Source organism: Psittacula echo, assembly GCF_963264785.1.
Source record: "Psittacula echo genome assembly, chromosome: 6".
In the NCBI taxonomy this organism is placed as follows: domain Eukaryota; kingdom Metazoa; phylum Chordata; class Aves; order Psittaciformes; family Psittacidae; genus Psittacula; species Psittacula echo.
In genome coordinates, this window is record NC_137743.1 from 11,276,362 (window position 1) to 11,292,964 (window position 16,603).

At 39.2% G+C, this 16,603-nt stretch overlaps 1 protein-coding gene across 2 annotated transcripts in view; it reads right to left on the reverse strand.

Moving 5' to 3' along the window:
- Window positions 1-16,603, reverse strand: part of SHOC2 (SHOC2 leucine rich repeat scaffold protein) — a 66,974-nt gene that overhangs the window by 26,935 nt on the left and 23,436 nt on the right. For both annotated transcript variants that reach the window (XM_080621511.1, XM_080621510.1), the window contains exon 2: window positions 10,622-11,559. In XM_080621511.1, coding sequence (XP_080477637.1) covers window positions 10,622-11,324 — 703 coding nt within the window. In that variant the 5' untranslated portion in view covers window positions 11,325-11,559. The remainder of the gene's footprint in view (window positions 1-10,621; window positions 11,560-16,603) is intronic.

Sequence of the window (16,603 nt, forward strand, 5' to 3'; positions counted from 1 at the left end):
CTGGAATCTGGCATTTTTGCTTGGCCAGGATAAGAAAGGAAACTCAAAATCAAAGTTTTCCTAAGAGGAAGATTTGCTCCAGAACAGAAAGAAAAATGGCTCAAGAGTGAGGAGCTCACGATCTTATTCATATTAAGAGACTCAACATTTGCTCTTTTCTGGTGTACTGCAGAAACGCTGCTGAAACACCTTCATATATTAATCCATTTAACCCCAGCTAAAAATGTGCTGCAGCACAAAATCAGCCTTACTCAGAAAGCTATTTACTAAAGAAAAACCCATTCCCGTTCACCACATGGACAACTATCTCCTGCATCACTTCACCAGAGGACTGCTGGAACACCCAAAATCACTGGAGCAAGGGAATCACTACTTTAGGGAAGTACTAATCACAGGCAAAATGAAGTAACTTTTTGCTGCAAGTAAGGTTCAAAGTAGACAAATCTAAAGCTCACAGTAATAAATAAAGGATTCCCTATGGATTACTTGCAACTGAATTGAAGGGACAAGCCACCTCAGGACATTTAAACAAATAAACTAGGAAGGTGCTGGAGTTCGGGGTTAGTTGGGTTTTGGGGGGTGGTTTTTGCCCTCCTTTTGTTTTAATACTATATTGCACTGTAATTGCAAAGGAGAAAAGAGTTGAGGCTCAAAGTCTGCCAAGGAGGCAGGCAGAAATCACATGTACCAGCTGGCTTGACAATAAAAGATTCTGAAGTAGAAGTAATGCCCATACGAAATACATAAAGCAGTTTATAAATAACCTTCACAAAACTGTTAGTTACACCCTATGATGTAGTTTGTAAAAACCTTAATTTCTACAAGACTAAGAATGCAGCCAATTCACACGTATTTTTCAGAGAAAATAGTCTGTGAAGGCTCCCAACCACCTTCCAGTTAAAAACATTGTTAAAAATACAGCTAAGTATGCACCTCAACAAGCCTTAAGAAAGGTGGGGTGAGCAATCACCTCACAGTTGTTCTCATAGGCAGAGACTAAATGTTATAGTATGACAAAGCTAAATATACCAGCTGAAAAACCCCAGCCTTATGAAATGACTAATATTTTCTGCATAATGAGGCAGAATTATAGTCCTATGACATGGCCAACCTTGAAAGCCTGTTATGACAAGAGGGCCAAGGTACATGCCCTGACTTACATAACTCTGAACATTCTGCTTGGCCATTTAGAAACCCAAATAAAGCTTCATTAAAAAGATACACAAGTACACACAAATTAACAGTCATGTAGGGAGAGAGGCCAAGAGCAAAGAGGCTTCAGTGTGTCCTACCACTAATTCACTCGGTAGGCAACACTCCTGGATGGCAAACACAATTTGTAATAAAGCCTGTTTTCCACTGGATTAACTCCGTCGCTGCCCATACTTAAGCAGATTGAAAGTTATGAAATCCTTCATGACATGATAAATCCTGGGCCAGATGCCACAGCAAGAGGATCAACACTCTTATGGAAAGTACAAGGAAGAGGAGAATGCAAATATTAGTGGGGCTTCAGGCTGCTGTGTCACAACATTGGTCGTAAGCTAATTTGTAAAGAATAACAATCTGAAATCAGCAATGCTTTTGGGAACAAGTTACAAACAGTTCAACTAATGTTAGTAGCTTTTCATCTCTCACTAGGTTCTCTATGGCAAACGAATTTTACTCTGTGTATAAAACTCTTTGAAGTTGATGATCTTTAAGGTCCCTTCCAACCCAAACCATGCTATAAGTGTTCTGATTTTAGAGAAAAATGAAAAACACCTTTACAGCTTCAGGATCTTTTCCCTCTCTATAGGATCTGAGTACATCACTGTGACAGGCTGAACTTCTTGCTGTCATCACCAACTGCCCAACAGAACAGTTAAGCAGTCAGAGTGATTTTGAATTATTAGTGTACGACTATAACTTACACAGAAGAGTTTCTGAGTAGAAAGAATGCAATTTTAACATGGCCGCAAGTGACTTATGTACCAATCTTGAAATATTCATATAAGTAAAAAAAAGGCAGAGTAATATATTTAGGATGTGTAGAATGCGCAAAAGGATTTAGTCATGGGAACCACTCAAAAACACAGAAGCTGAGCTCAACTGAAAAGAAAGACTCAAAATCTCATCTAAAACAAGTTTCAGCAAGACACAACAGCAAAACATTTATTGCTTATAACGAAAAGTAACAAATATAAATAAAATTAAAAACATGTTCAAACAACGTTTTAAACATGTGAAACCTGTAGAAGAAAGTGTCTTAGCAAGGGCTTGAGGCAGGATTTGAGGTGGGCAGCAGAATAAACCAACAGGAACCTCAAGAAGTGCCAAGAGAAAGGCAAAGGCTTGCACTTAGCATGGAATAACCCTGGAAAGCAGTACACAGCCTCACATCAGCCACTGAGGAAACAGGTCTGCAGGGAAGGACCAGGGGGTCCTGCTGAAGCCCAACCTAGGATCACATCTTGGATGCTGACCATTTTGAGTGTGGAACAAGTGTGCTTGCTCTCAGACAATAAAGACTAACCACCATTAGCAAGAGCAGACTAAGGAAAGTGGTTATCTCTCTGTTCAGCAGTCACAAAGGTATTTAAACAGTTAAACTGCAGCATTGATATATTTAAAAGGAAAAAAAAAGCTGGATTTCTAACAAGTTGTCTGTATTTACTGGAATTACACTTGGGGCATCATCCCAATAAGCTCTGCAAGCAGATCAAAAAGGCAGGACTACTTGATCATTATCCTAAAGCCAGTGTGAAGCAAATGTAATCAGGAGGAATTTGGCTAGCTGACAAGACAAAAGTGCATTCCCACAAAAGCTTTCACAGGAATCAGAACTCAAGACACCAAAGCTAAAGTTGGCCAAAATCAAGTTCTTCACCCTTTCTGCAGCTCAAGAAAGCAACCAAGACTGGATCAAATAAGCAATCATTTTTTCTGACTCCTAGGGAACACACCACACGCATATCAATATCTATATTCCACTTCTGTTCACAACTTCATGCCTTTATCCTATTAGAATACAACAATATATAATTTTTCTCAGCCGCCACATTTACAGACATTAGCATGGCAACAAAGCACAGGAACACAACTTGGTTTCCTTCAAACTGCCAAAACAGAAAAAGGGGTTCTTAGATACAAATAATACAACAAAATAGCTCTCTATATTGTCAGGTCGGCTAAAAAAGGGGAAATGAAATTCAGAGCATCACTGAAAAGCTTTGCAACTAGCAAGTCATTTAATAAGGAGGCACTATATTCAGCATGGAGTGAGCAGACATGAACTAATGCAGCTGCACACATCTGGTTTGCTGTCTGTGCTACTGAAAACCAAGCAGGTGCAAGTGTTCTGAAAAAAGAGTTTCAAAGTAGTGAAGAAACCACAAATGATCTAAATATTGGGTAGATGGGGGAAGGGAAGAACAGAAGAGAGTCTCAGAGACATTCCAAGTCTGGTGTAGGCAGATTCCCTGAATTACAATCTAAAAATATTTCCCTTGCTGAACAGCCCTGACCAGATTCTCCATAGAATAAGAGTTGCATTCACAGACAGAAAACACAATATTTGGAGTCTTAAGAAACTTGCAGAAACTACACAAATGTAGTTTCAACCGTGTTGGCAATATTAGTTCTATTTGTGCTGTGTATGATGACAAAAATACTCAACTGGTATAAGATGCAACCTTGTCTTCACAAAGAAAATATCATAAACTTGATTGTGCAGTACAATTCCTTCAACAAAACATGGAGGAATGCAATAAAACTCTCGATACAAGAAATGCAAAAGGCTTGCTTAAGAAATTGAAGCGTTTGCTTGGCCTCATCCCAAGACAGTTCCTCTGGTTTTCATCCCTCTCGTGCCGACTCTCTGACTCACCAAAGCATTTACATTCTTCCATTCTAATCTTCAACTTTTTGATCTCAGTGGAACGGACAATTTACCAGATACAGTGATGAAGCTGGAGTCTACCTTGTGAACTCAATTCCACAATTATCCCTCCAGACTGTGTTTTGGCAAAGCTTCCACATGGAAATCTTTCTGTTAAGGTTTTATTTCCTGAATACCACTAGAGATTCAACAGCCAAGTGAACAGGTAAGTTCTACTTTTGCACTCCGTAAGTATATACATTTAGCATCCGCATAATAGTGACCTTTTAGTCAAGACTAACATTCAAAGCAAACTTGTGGACCTTTGCTAAAGGATGTAAAGCATTTATATGAGCTTAAAGGGAAAAAATGGTCAAGTCCTTGGAACGAGTCTACTGAAAAGTACTAGAGACAAGCTGCACCAGACTCAGGGAATCCCTGAGACAAGAATAGCTGGATCTGGGAAAGGAGTCAGGTTAAGCCCCATATATACACTTATCCTGGTCTTACGCAGTTCGCTTAGGGCTACAGACAGAAGCAGGATTCTGGGCAAGATCCACGCTGAAAATTTATCACCATTGTTAAGTAGAATACAATGGGTAAGAAAGACTGGGTTCACAAGAGCAACATAGAGTAGCTTTGCCATCAAGAAACTTGCATCAATGAATTCTCACTACATCGTAACAAAAAATTGCTTCAGGAAGGTACGGCTGAGCTGATGCTACCCAGACTCCAATGGCTACACAGGGTTTTGTGGAACAAGACACAGAAAACAGGGGAAAAGGGGAGAGAAAAAATTATTCTGAAAATAAAATCTGACGAATTTTCAATGGCTCTTTGCAGACATCCTTCTTCAAACCACTCACTGTGCACTTCACATGCTCTTATACCATGTGAGCAACACTACCTGTGAGGCTTCACAAGTGTGCTGCAGCAAGGCAAGCTGATTTTACAGCTCAGTACGCACAGAAGTGCCAGTTCTGCTCTTTGTTCCAGTTCATGCTCTCCTACACTCCTCCTCCTACACCAGTTCAAGTCTTATCTGAAACTCCACTGATTTCAACTAATGTAATAGATAACAAAAGTAGCAAAACCACTAATATTTCTCTGTTGGTTTAGTGAGATAAATCAGTTCCCCAAGGAACAGCTCAGATGAGAGAGGCAGGAGTGAGCAACTAGGAAGAAGCGAATGGATACTGCCCCTTTTCAGCATCACGAAGCTATTGCACATCATCAGCACAGCCACTTAATGAAAACTTCCCCTAATCCAGCTACTCTTGAACAGAGCTTTTGGCTAATCACGGGAAAATAAGAACACCCAAACCTCAGAATATGTTTTCAGCTAAATGGATTTTGAAGTATTTTTAGATCTTATTCTAAATAAATCCATTTATATTTTAAAATACAACAATGCATATCAAGACCTCAGCTTGCTATGCGGTCTATTAGAATTGTTTCAATCACATTAAAAATGTAGAAGCAATACGTATGTTGTTGCTGGAAAAGTGTTAAGAGAAGTCCAATAAATGACTAGTAGAAATTATTTGCTGTGTACCTGGAGCCTGAACTTCCCATGTTACTAAAAGAATATTCTTCCAAATTACAGGTAATTTCTTCATTTTTGGTTTACTAAGTGAGTTCAGTTGAGTAAACTACTATTTAAAATTAAGAAGCCTTCTAAATATTGAAAAGACAGGAAATCTATAATGGAGCAACTGGACGCAAGAGAATGAGAGGTGCTGCTTTCTGAGAGGAAAAAAGGGACCAAAACCACACACATCTATTTACTAAACTATAGATAACAACACTTCCTCTTTCTTGCTAAAGCTTTTGGGTTTAAATGCAAAGTAACTTTTCCCCCAGTGTAGTCACCTCATTTAAGTTCGTGCTGTTTAACTACTAAAGACAGTTTAAAGCCCAAAATAGAACCAAACTTGAGATTACTTCCCAGCAGCAAAGCGTTGGTAGGTTCACTGCTAGATTTTCCTCAAGACCATACACACAGTAACAGGTCAGTTCTTTAAATGCAGTTTCCAGGACCAATTAAAATCTGACCAACTATGGGTTCTGCAAACAAAATGTCGTTAAATGCTTTACCTTCACTCAGACTTTTAAGAAATGTTTCAGAGTTAGCTTCAGGTTTTCCTAAAAGGAATCTATTTCTAACACTACTGCTACATGCACAGCAAGTGGTGGATGCTCTAGATAAGCATTTCTAGAAACTTATTTGGAAACCACATGACCAATAGTATAGTTTCTACATGTCATCCATCAAACAAGAAACACTACTACAGGATTGAAGGCTATAAATTCAAACTGTAAGAAATAACAAGGGGAGATTCTGATGACCTCAGACCAACGGAATTAGCAGGAAACATTAACAAAAGGAATGAAAGTAAAAGGCATGAAAACAGACAAATAAAAAGTGATTTGAAACAGTATCAGTGAAATATAAATCAGTTTGTCATTAAGAGTTAAGTTTTCTCCAAAAATACGGAAGATTTACTTTACTCAGTCTAGTCAACCTAGGCTCCGTGAAGATGTCTGATGTAGTAGCATGCAGAAAATAACTAGTAGATGATGTCAAGATACCCAAGGAATTAACTACAACTTGCTATGCAGGCAGCAGGACTGATAGCAAAGTATCAACTTGGACGGAGGTTACCTCTCCGGGACTCCTAAGAATCCCCCTCAAGACGAATCTTGTAGTGTCTTCAGCAATGACTTAGAAAGCAAGGGTTACCTAGCAAGCTAGAGGCATTGGACAAAACAAGTAACTAAAAATAATGGAAACTATGAAATTCAATAGCGCAAAAAAAGAGTATATTTCTACCAGGATCTCAGGGTTGACTTCTGGTGGAGAGGGAGAACACAGAAGAGAGAGTGCACGTGTCTTATGTGGTCACAAGAGCATTTGCATAAGTCTAATGCTGTTCCAATATGATCCAGATTCACAGACAGAGTGTTATCTCCAGCACAAAGAGAGAAATTCTCATCTCAAATGGTTTATTCAAATTAATCAAGCATGCTTAGCATTCAAAAGATAAGACAATACAGAAAATGGGTAGTGGGGTGACAGAAGGAACGAAGATTTTATGCAAGATTAAAAATCGTGGTCTGGGTAATGGCTGGGAGAAGATATGCCTGCTGTCAGCACATATAGTGTGAGAGCAAATGTAAGCAACAGAGGGAAACTGCTGCATCTAAGAACAGTGAAACATTGTCACAAAAATGAACTACTCACAGATATGCTGGAGGTTGGAAGAAAAGTCTCAAATATCAGAGCACTTAAGACTCCAGAGCCCACTTTCAATTTCTTTCAATGAGAGCAGAAGAAAAATAAAGTTTATTTTATAAGGCTGGAGACTAAAGATTCCTAGAAACGGAATTAAATGGGATGACTGCTTACAAATCAGGTGAGCCTTTATTTTAAAGCAGTAAGGTTCTAAAGCTGGAAAACCTTTTTATAAGTATACAGAACTGGTATTTTGTGTTCAGTGGTAGCAAAACCCATCACCAGTCTTTAGCACCAGGGTAAGACTTTCATTCCTTCACACTCACTGTGGCTCCCTTGAGAGAACAGAGGCACCATCCCATCTTTCAGGTTGAAGCCTGGGTGGTTTTTTGTCCAGAGAAACCTTTTGTAGCACATCTACCCTCAAAAGACAAAGTAAAGAAACCCAGGATTCTTCGCATAGCTGCACACCAGATGAGGGACATGAACACATTGCAGCTAACTGCTGCAAGCCTCTTCCTTGCTGGACAAGTCAGCGAGTTACACAAGCACTGGATTTTTAAACATATGAATAAGCATACTAGCTTACCATCAGATATGTGAGCCTTAGGCCCTGGAACAATGGGGTATTTTTAAGAAGAATTTGAAATGCTCCGCATGATATTGCTTTATAAAAGATAATGGCCTCATTTTACTTCCCGCTTTGCAGCAACAAAAATTTCTGTGTTGTTTACAAGCTGATAAGAGTATTTGCTTGCATATAGTATTTAGAAACTGTGTTATAAACAGACAAGGGATTAAAATCATTGGGACCTAAAAGGCAAGTTTGTTCTAAAGTGCACATGTGAAATATAGAGAAGCAATGAATGTTTAAAGAAACAGACAAATTCCACTGGAAAGTAAGAAATACACTTCTCAGCAGTTTCATTTTTCAGCTGTGTTTCCAACTCAAACATTTCGTCCTTGTAGACAACAAAAATACACGAAAGTGAGTGAGCAGAAATCAATTACAAAAGTGAAACTACTATCTGTTTTTACTGCTGGAGGAGAAAGGTTTTCCAATGCCTGTTCTGTGTGTCTTGGCAGTTAAAATTATTTGTGCTACTTGAACTTAGAAATCTTTTAATTAACTTATTTTCCAACTGATGCAATTGCAGGCAACCCAGCTAGAGAAATTTGGTTTGAATAAAACAGGATGTTGTTGAACATAGTGATTTCCCTTCAAAAATTCTTCTAAGGGTGACAGTTGTCTTGCATTTGTACTCCTAAAATGCATTCCACAATGAGGTGCTGACTCGTAACAAGGAACACGGGCATTATCACAATACAAATAAAGGCAGACTAACTGCTGGGTACAAAGACAGAAGTAAAGCAGTTAACGTTCTCAAGCTCAGGTTTGATAGAGAACTGAGAACACTGCCTGTATGCATATCAAGACAAGAATAATGCAAAAAAAGCAAACCACATAAAATCCTTCATTATACATATATCAACTAAATTTCTCTATAAAGCTGTTACACATGAGCTGTTTCAAGACTACAGTGAACAAACATGCACAGAAATTACATACTTTAATGCAAACTTAACCATAACAATTCAACAAACAAAACTGTTAAGAACCAAAGATGTTCCAGCAGCAATAATAATGTCAGCAGCATCAAACACCTACAAAAAGGGCAACACCAAAATGCAACAGCTCACAGAAATTTTTTCTTCATACGTTAGTACTAAATTTACGCTGTTCTATCCCCAGATGAAGCTCAGAAGCTGACTCTTTGCTAGATTACATTTAAAAACTGAGCCACAAACAGACCCAAGTAAAGTATTGATAATTGTGTAATACAGCTCAGCCAGCTAAATCAGCCACAATTTCTTCAACATATGTAGAAACATGTGGTATGTTGGTGGTTTTTTTGCGAACATCAGCCCCATGGTTTCCAGGATGATTCTTTGATTAGTAAAAGGTTTAAAGAGGCTGCTGGACTTAAACAGAACAGGTCAAAATTGCAATTCCTCAGCTCTCCCAAGGGAAATCCCCAAGATTGCCGAGATGCACGTGCCAACACAAAGACCGTGTTGATCAGAAAACATACCACATTAACCATTTAATTTTTGCCTAGCAAACCAGTGTTTCTGTGGCTATAGCAGAATCCACTCTAACAGCTGTGCCAAAGACTCAGACCAACAGCTAACAGCCTCACTGCCTTTCTCCATTCCTGTTGTCACATACAGAAGCTGTCTGTCCTGAACATTGCTGGTACCACGATCAGCAGCTTCAGACATGCCCAGGAGTTCCTGCCACCAGGAACACGTTATCTTATGTATCTTCCATAGCAGGGTGCAGGAAAAAGAGGCAAACACTGCTGGCTTATAAAGATCTGTTAGGGATCCAAGCAAGAGCATTTCCCAAGCTTTGCAAAATTAGTGAGCACAGGGGCCAACTTGTAACACTTCACATACTCACGCACTGGCTTGGCTAACAGGAAAAAGCCCTGCATCAGCTTTTAAAAACAGGGCACAGGAATTATTACTCATAGTGTTACAAGGGCTTTTGCAAGGTTTTTTTCCACATTTGAAGAAAGTTGAAGCAGTTAACTGCATTAAGTTTTATGATTCCCCTTTCCCTAAAGGGACTAAGCTATGCTTGCGTTTAAAAAACTGGTGATACATAGGAAAAACTAAGTGACAAATCGCCCTTTTATGAGGAACACACATTGTCCAAATATTGCTTGAGAACAGTGTGATAGAGAGATGTTTTCCATGAAGCAGAACCTATTAGGAACAACTTGAGTTCTTAACATTTAGCTATTCCAGCACCTTTTTATAATAACCTATTTAAATTAATAAGCCACTTTCATACTATTTTACCATCTTTCAAACTTTTGTAACTAAGTTTGGAAAAACAAATATCCATTCAAAAGTCGTAAGAATCATCAGCCATGCATGCAGCATTTGGTCACTATATATTAAAAGTCTGTGTATTAATATATTCATGACTATAAAAGGTAGAGGCTTTCACGAATCATTAACCTACATTATTAACTGTTACAGCATCCAACAGCTTGCTCACGGTAATAGCGTGTAGCTACCCATTCTACCTTGTATTACCATGGTCACACCCCTGTGTAACATGCCCATAATGTGTTTATAACTTGCAACAGTTCATAAATGATTTACAAAGAAATCTTGAAATATGCCCCTATATCTTTTTTTTTTGTAGTTGTTAAACCATCTGGGCTCTGAAGACACAATATGTGAAAGCACAAGGAAAAGATGAAAACAAGATACATGTGATTTTAAGATGATGGATGAAGAAAAAGGGCACATTTTAAAGAGAAATAAATATTCAAGGTATTGATTACTCACAATATAACCTAACATTGCAATATGATCAAGAGCATAATTTCATGAAGTTTTAAATGAAGAAGGGCAGCTGGAGAAGTTCAGTGATGTATACATAAACTACCACTTAACTGCAACCTGAACACAAGCACAGAATTGAATTTTCAGTCAGTGTAATTGCTTACCAATTTCAGCAGGTAGCTGCTTGATTTTGTTCTCTCGTATGCTAAGCATGGTGAGCTTTGACAAGTTTTTGATATCCTTTTCCACAGTAGTTATACGATTAAAGCGTAGATAAAGAGTGGCGAGAGAGCTTAGCCTATACACCACCGAAGGGATTTCTCTAAGTTTGTTATGCCGCAGGTCAAGCATGCGCAGCTTCTTCAAGTTATCAAGAGAGTCAGGCAAACTGGTGAGTGAGTTTTCACTCAGCGCCAGTGTCATCAGGTTCACAAGACAGCCCACCTCTGCTGGGAGGGACTGCAGTTTGTTACTGTATAAATAAAGTTCTGTTAACTGGGTTAGCTCTTTGATAGCTGATGGAAGCATGTGTATAGACCTCTTGGATAAGTCCAAGCGCATTGAATTCTCTTCCCGGCATTTATTTAGCTCTTTGATCACTTCAGCATTGCTGGATTTTTTGCGGGTACCTGTGGCTGGATTAGGCCTTTTTATCGTATTGTCCACTGAAAAAGCTACCCCAGGCTGCGTGCTACTGGAGTCCTTCTTTCCATCTTTGGCATCTTTCCCTTTGGTCTTAGGCTCCTTTTCTTTGCTCTCTTTCCCAAATCCTCCAGAGGCTTTGGCCTCCTTCTCCCTTTCTTTTGATGATGGGACTTTTGGATCCTTCTCTTTACAGTCCTTTTCTTTTCCTAGATTACTACTCATGGTGACTCAACGTATAGCAAGCACCACATGAAATCCGTTTCTGAAGTTCACAAGAATAATTCACTGCTGAAGCAACAAGGATCCTTAAAATATGCAAGCGCTGAACCAAGGGAGGAGCTTCGGAGGTGCGATACCCATTTGCTACATATTGGTTCTGAAGGCACTCTTTCCTATTCCTGGTATCAGGAGATTCACCTCTGGAGATTAGAAGGTCAAATGCTCCGTATTAGTATTTCTGGAACACAGAGAGAAGAGAAGCCAAAGTTAGTGTAAATACAAAACTTAACTTCCAGTTAAACGTTGGACGTTTCTACATCAAGCCTGTGCTCAAAAACCCAGGTTAATGATTTGTCCTTTTCTTCAACTGTCAATGAAAAACCCAGTGCTAAAGCAAAAATACTACACACATAGCTCAGAGAACCCACTGTGGTAGAAGAGCTACACAAACTACTACACATTAGCAAAAAAAGTTACAGTTCTTTAACATAACACTGCTTTCAGTACTATATTTGAGTCACCACCTTACGTCTTAGCTAGCTCTCAGCATAGCACTCTGGTTCTCAACAGAAATAATCTCTCTCCCCTCCATGCCAAATCAGTTAATAAAGATCTGCTGTAATTTTAAGTGCCTGCCTCTTCAAACAAACCTGTACAGGCTTATTCTTTCAGCACCGAAGAGTCTCACTTCGATCTACAGTGAAATCTAATATGCGCCTGTAACACGAACACTTCGCCTCCAGATCTCCCTCCTGACCGGCTCTGAACCACACAGCTCTACTTTTAACGTGGAGCAGAACGTTGCCACCAGCTTCACTGCTTTGAAGATGCAAACACGAGAGTTTTTAAAATAAACCTATCAAAAAGTCAACTGAAACCTCAGAAGAAATAACATATTATGCTTCAAGAAAAGCAAAATTATGAAGGAATTTCTCACGAGAGTAGGATATAACATATCTTTAGACAGTATCTTGAATTCTTCCCCCCTCAATGACGATAATGCAGCCTAATGAGTGAACAGATGTCTGAAACCTATAGAGCGCCATTTACATTTTTACAAAATCATCATGTATCATAGAAAGCAGCTTTGCTTCATGTTGCAATTCAAAACACAACGTGCTCAAGAACTTCACGACTCTGAATACTCTGGAGAGGTTTTTGAATGTATCTTTGTGGAAAGAAATAAACGGTCAGTCAATGGCAACAATAATTTCATATCTCCATGTTAGTCCAGCCTAGAACCACCTTTCATTCATCAATGAAGAAAGCTTGTATCTCACAATAATACCTTCTTTCCCCAGCCACCTGAGCTACGTTAAAATACCCTTAACACCTCCAAAAGAGCTGTGTCACTGTCCCAGCATTCCAGCTTCTGCACAAGTTCATAAAGTTCATAATCAAAATCAATTAAATAATAATTTGCATACTTAAACCATCAGCAAGTACCAGAGATACAACCATTTCTTCAGCAAAGCTCAATTAACTGCAGAGTTATGCTATGTACATTTGCCTTCGAGTATAAACATGTGCCCAGAGAACACAGAAGAGCAGACTTTGCTCGATATTTGTTCAGATTGAAAAAAACAAGTGAAGAAAGTCTATTTAAGGACGGTAAGAAGGGCAAGCCAACTTTACCTCGGCTGCAAATCAAGCTGTTTAGTAACAAAGCTCAAAAGAAAACCTCGGCCAGGAGGTGGCTTCCAGTCCTTCGTCTCGATTCATTACTGCTGCAGTGTCACAAAGCATGTGCTCCAAACCCCATTATATCAAAACCCATGCTGCCTCCAGTTACTGTGTGCTGGACAACTCTGTTGTAAAGGACCATGGTTGTTTGCTAGCAGCAGCAAGCAACAACGGCTCTTAACTTGGATGTTTCTTCCAACACTGAGTTCTCTAAAGCAGCACAAGCCAGGTCCTTGGTGCATCCTTAAGATTCCCTCCCAGCTTTTACACCATCCATTAACCTGATCTATCCTCAAGATTACTAACCTCGCCACATTATATTTGAAACCTCATTCTCAGCACTGTGTAATCTACATGCTCGTAAAAACTTCAGCAATAGAAAACGTAGTGACTCGAAGTGCAAAAATGCAGCTGACTAAAGGGTGGGAGCCTGAAACGCCTGACAACTTGTTTTCAGAGTGAAAGGTAACACAAAGAATCCAGAACACAGCTTCTACATCCTGGTAACATAAGAGAACTCAGTCATGTAGCAGTGCCAGACAGCTACTGCTCCACATCAAGCCCCTCAAGTGCAAAATACTCGAAGGGCTGCTGCTCTCATGAGCTTTCAGCATAATCAAATTTAGGACCCACCAAGAGATTTGTTTCATTTCTGATGTGCACAGCAGCTGAAGGAGGTTTTGAAAGAGCCTCAGAAAGACAAGACGGCTGGAGATTAGTACTGTTGAAAGCAGCTCGGTATTGCACATGCTCCAAATAACCTGCCTGCACTTCACTGTCTTCGTTAGCAATTACTTTAATTGTACCTAAAAAAAAGCAGGGGGTGTCTCCCTGTTTCAATATACAGTTTAACATTTCATTTTTGAGTAAGGAACAAAAAATGTTTTGCCTATACAAAAGAATAAAAATTGAAAAGTCATTAGAAACATCACCTGACGTACATAAAGAAAATTGAGGGCAATACAAAGGGTCATGACCAGAGACTTCAGCATGGCCTCACAGTTAAAGATGTTATGAGGCAGCCAACTTGCAGGCAAGCAACAGGCAGCCGTGGTTTCCTAACACACTGAAACTGGAGCCAAGCTCACAGTGTAGCAGGCCTTCAAAATACACTCCCTGTTCACTGACAGAAGGCTAACAGTTAAACGCACTGCACCTATGTCATTTTTATGTCTTTACTGAGGATTTTGATTACTGTTCAAGACTGCAAAATGTATTTAAAATAGCTTGAGAAGGTTTAGCCTTTTTCTTTCCATGGAAATTCTCTAATACCTAGAATAACTACAACTTGCACTTATAAGAAGAGAAAGCTTATGATGAGACCTTTATCAGATGAAACACAACAGCTAATGCAGGGGAATCACATCAAAGAAAATGCCTCACCTTTCCAGAGTCCAAGACACCTCTAAGACACCAGCATCTCCCTTTTCCCCAGCCGGCTCAACAGGGCTGAGATTCTCAACAGCAGAAGAATCCAGCAGGTACCTGCCAGGTTTCACCCAGTTACTCCATGAACCAGTAAACTCCTCTGCCATGAGCAACATCTGCATCTCAACGCAAATTACTCTCAGCATCCCTGCAACCCTTCTTCCACTCTCTGTTTTATTTCAGGAGGAAAAGGTCCCAGCAAGAAGAAGATCCAGGACAGAAGGGTAATTCATGAGACAATCTTTTATCTTCCTACAAGGCCATAGTTGCCAGCCATCACCAACTTCCACAAGTGGAAGAAGTCCAGGCAAGAAGTCTCCCTCACTAAGTAGTGCTGACTTACCTCCAGAATGGCCAAATCTGTGAAACAACTGTTCTGGACTGTCCTGCAAGTACAGTATGGTGTTCTTGTATCATAACACAGAGACAGCACAGGACTTAAACAACTATACGAAACTCATCCTATTTCTAACATTTTATAAGTTTTATAACCCAATTTTATAAGTTTTTATAACCCAATTTGCCATTGCAACCCATCTAAAATTAGTATATTTGCATGATGAGAATACATATAAATGAGAATACATCTATACTGTTGCATGCTTTCAGTACACAGGACTAAAATCTTTCCATTTCATACATTAATGACCAAGTTTTGAGACAAAACTCAACAGGGCAACTATGCTCAGAACTCCATAATCTTAACAACATGTATACAATTTAAATGCTCAACTTCATGTAAGCAGCTCTACAGAACTTTTCTGTCTATTGCAGATCATTTGAGCTGATGGGGTTACTCACATACATCAAGTTAAACACATATGTAAACTTTGAGCAGACATGAGCAAAATCACATATACTACAGAGGAAGCTAAATATGTTTCAAAAGGTTATTCATATTTTTTAAACCCTTTTGGTTAAGGGACAACAGCCACCATTAGCTCTCAACTACAGTCGAACAAGCATTCATTGTGTCCCAAAAGGAGAGCTTCTTTTAGAGATATTTTTAGCAAAAGGAAATTCAGCTAAATTAGCCAGTTCTGCCAACTACTTCCATTTTCCAATGCTGTTCAAACTGACTTCCTGACAATAGTAATTGACATTAAAACAGTTAACTATTAGGTCTTGGAGAACCTGGAAAACTTAAGACTCTTGCTCAGCACAGTATATGAAGGAAAATAAAACTCTTAGAGAAGTTAAAGAAAATTACCTCTTCCATGTTCCAAATATTTTTTTTGGTAAGTCAAACATTTGTAAGTAGCTATAAATAACCAGCATCACAGTTCTGATTCACTCCTCCTGATATCTGTAACTGTCCAAACTCCAGAAACACAAACAACTTCAGCCTAACCTGCATCACCCTCCTTAGGTGCCTCTAAAAGAAAAACACATTGATCTTGGCTATTTTACTAATTATCTTTTCTAAATATGTACGAGTAATCAAAAAGAGATTTCAGTTACTCTGAGCAACACAACCCAAAACATTTATGCAATAAATACATTATTAAAAAAACCATGGTAATGAAGACACAATCATGATTCTAGGAATAATACTAAACTAATCACCTGGTAATACACATAGTGATGCTTCCTGGTCATTACCTAATATAACAAGGCTTGAGATAAAGGATTTCACCCAGCTGCTATTCAAAGAAGGCTGTAAAAGTCTTAACTATCTCCTACTCACTACTGCAGAGTAATTTTACTACCCCATTCCCCTCCAAATAATCCACTGCCACTATTACTTCACAGCTTAATAAAGACTTCGACCCAATTACATCTTTTAATGCTGATTTTATATGAACAAATTGTTGAACGGGTTGTATGCAGCTCTGTAATGAAATGCCAAGAGGCATTTTCTGCCCTAGTGCTGGGGTGCCCAAACCCCACATGCCAGAGGAAGCCAACCAGCAGGAATGGCCAAAGCTCACGAAGCTGGCAGCACCAAAGACCCATTGCAAGTCTTGCTGCTCCTGCCCAAGGATGGTGGCAAGCCTCCAGGAAAGTCTGTCCCTGCATGAGTTACCCTTAGCAGTCCCTCAGCTCTTAGAGGATGTGTAACACATCTTGTGAGTTGCAAGAACATGAAAGTTTCCTGTATGTTCACAGAGATGGCTTGAAATAAAAATAATTTAATTGACATAAAATATCCCCCCACTGCTGAAACTGTT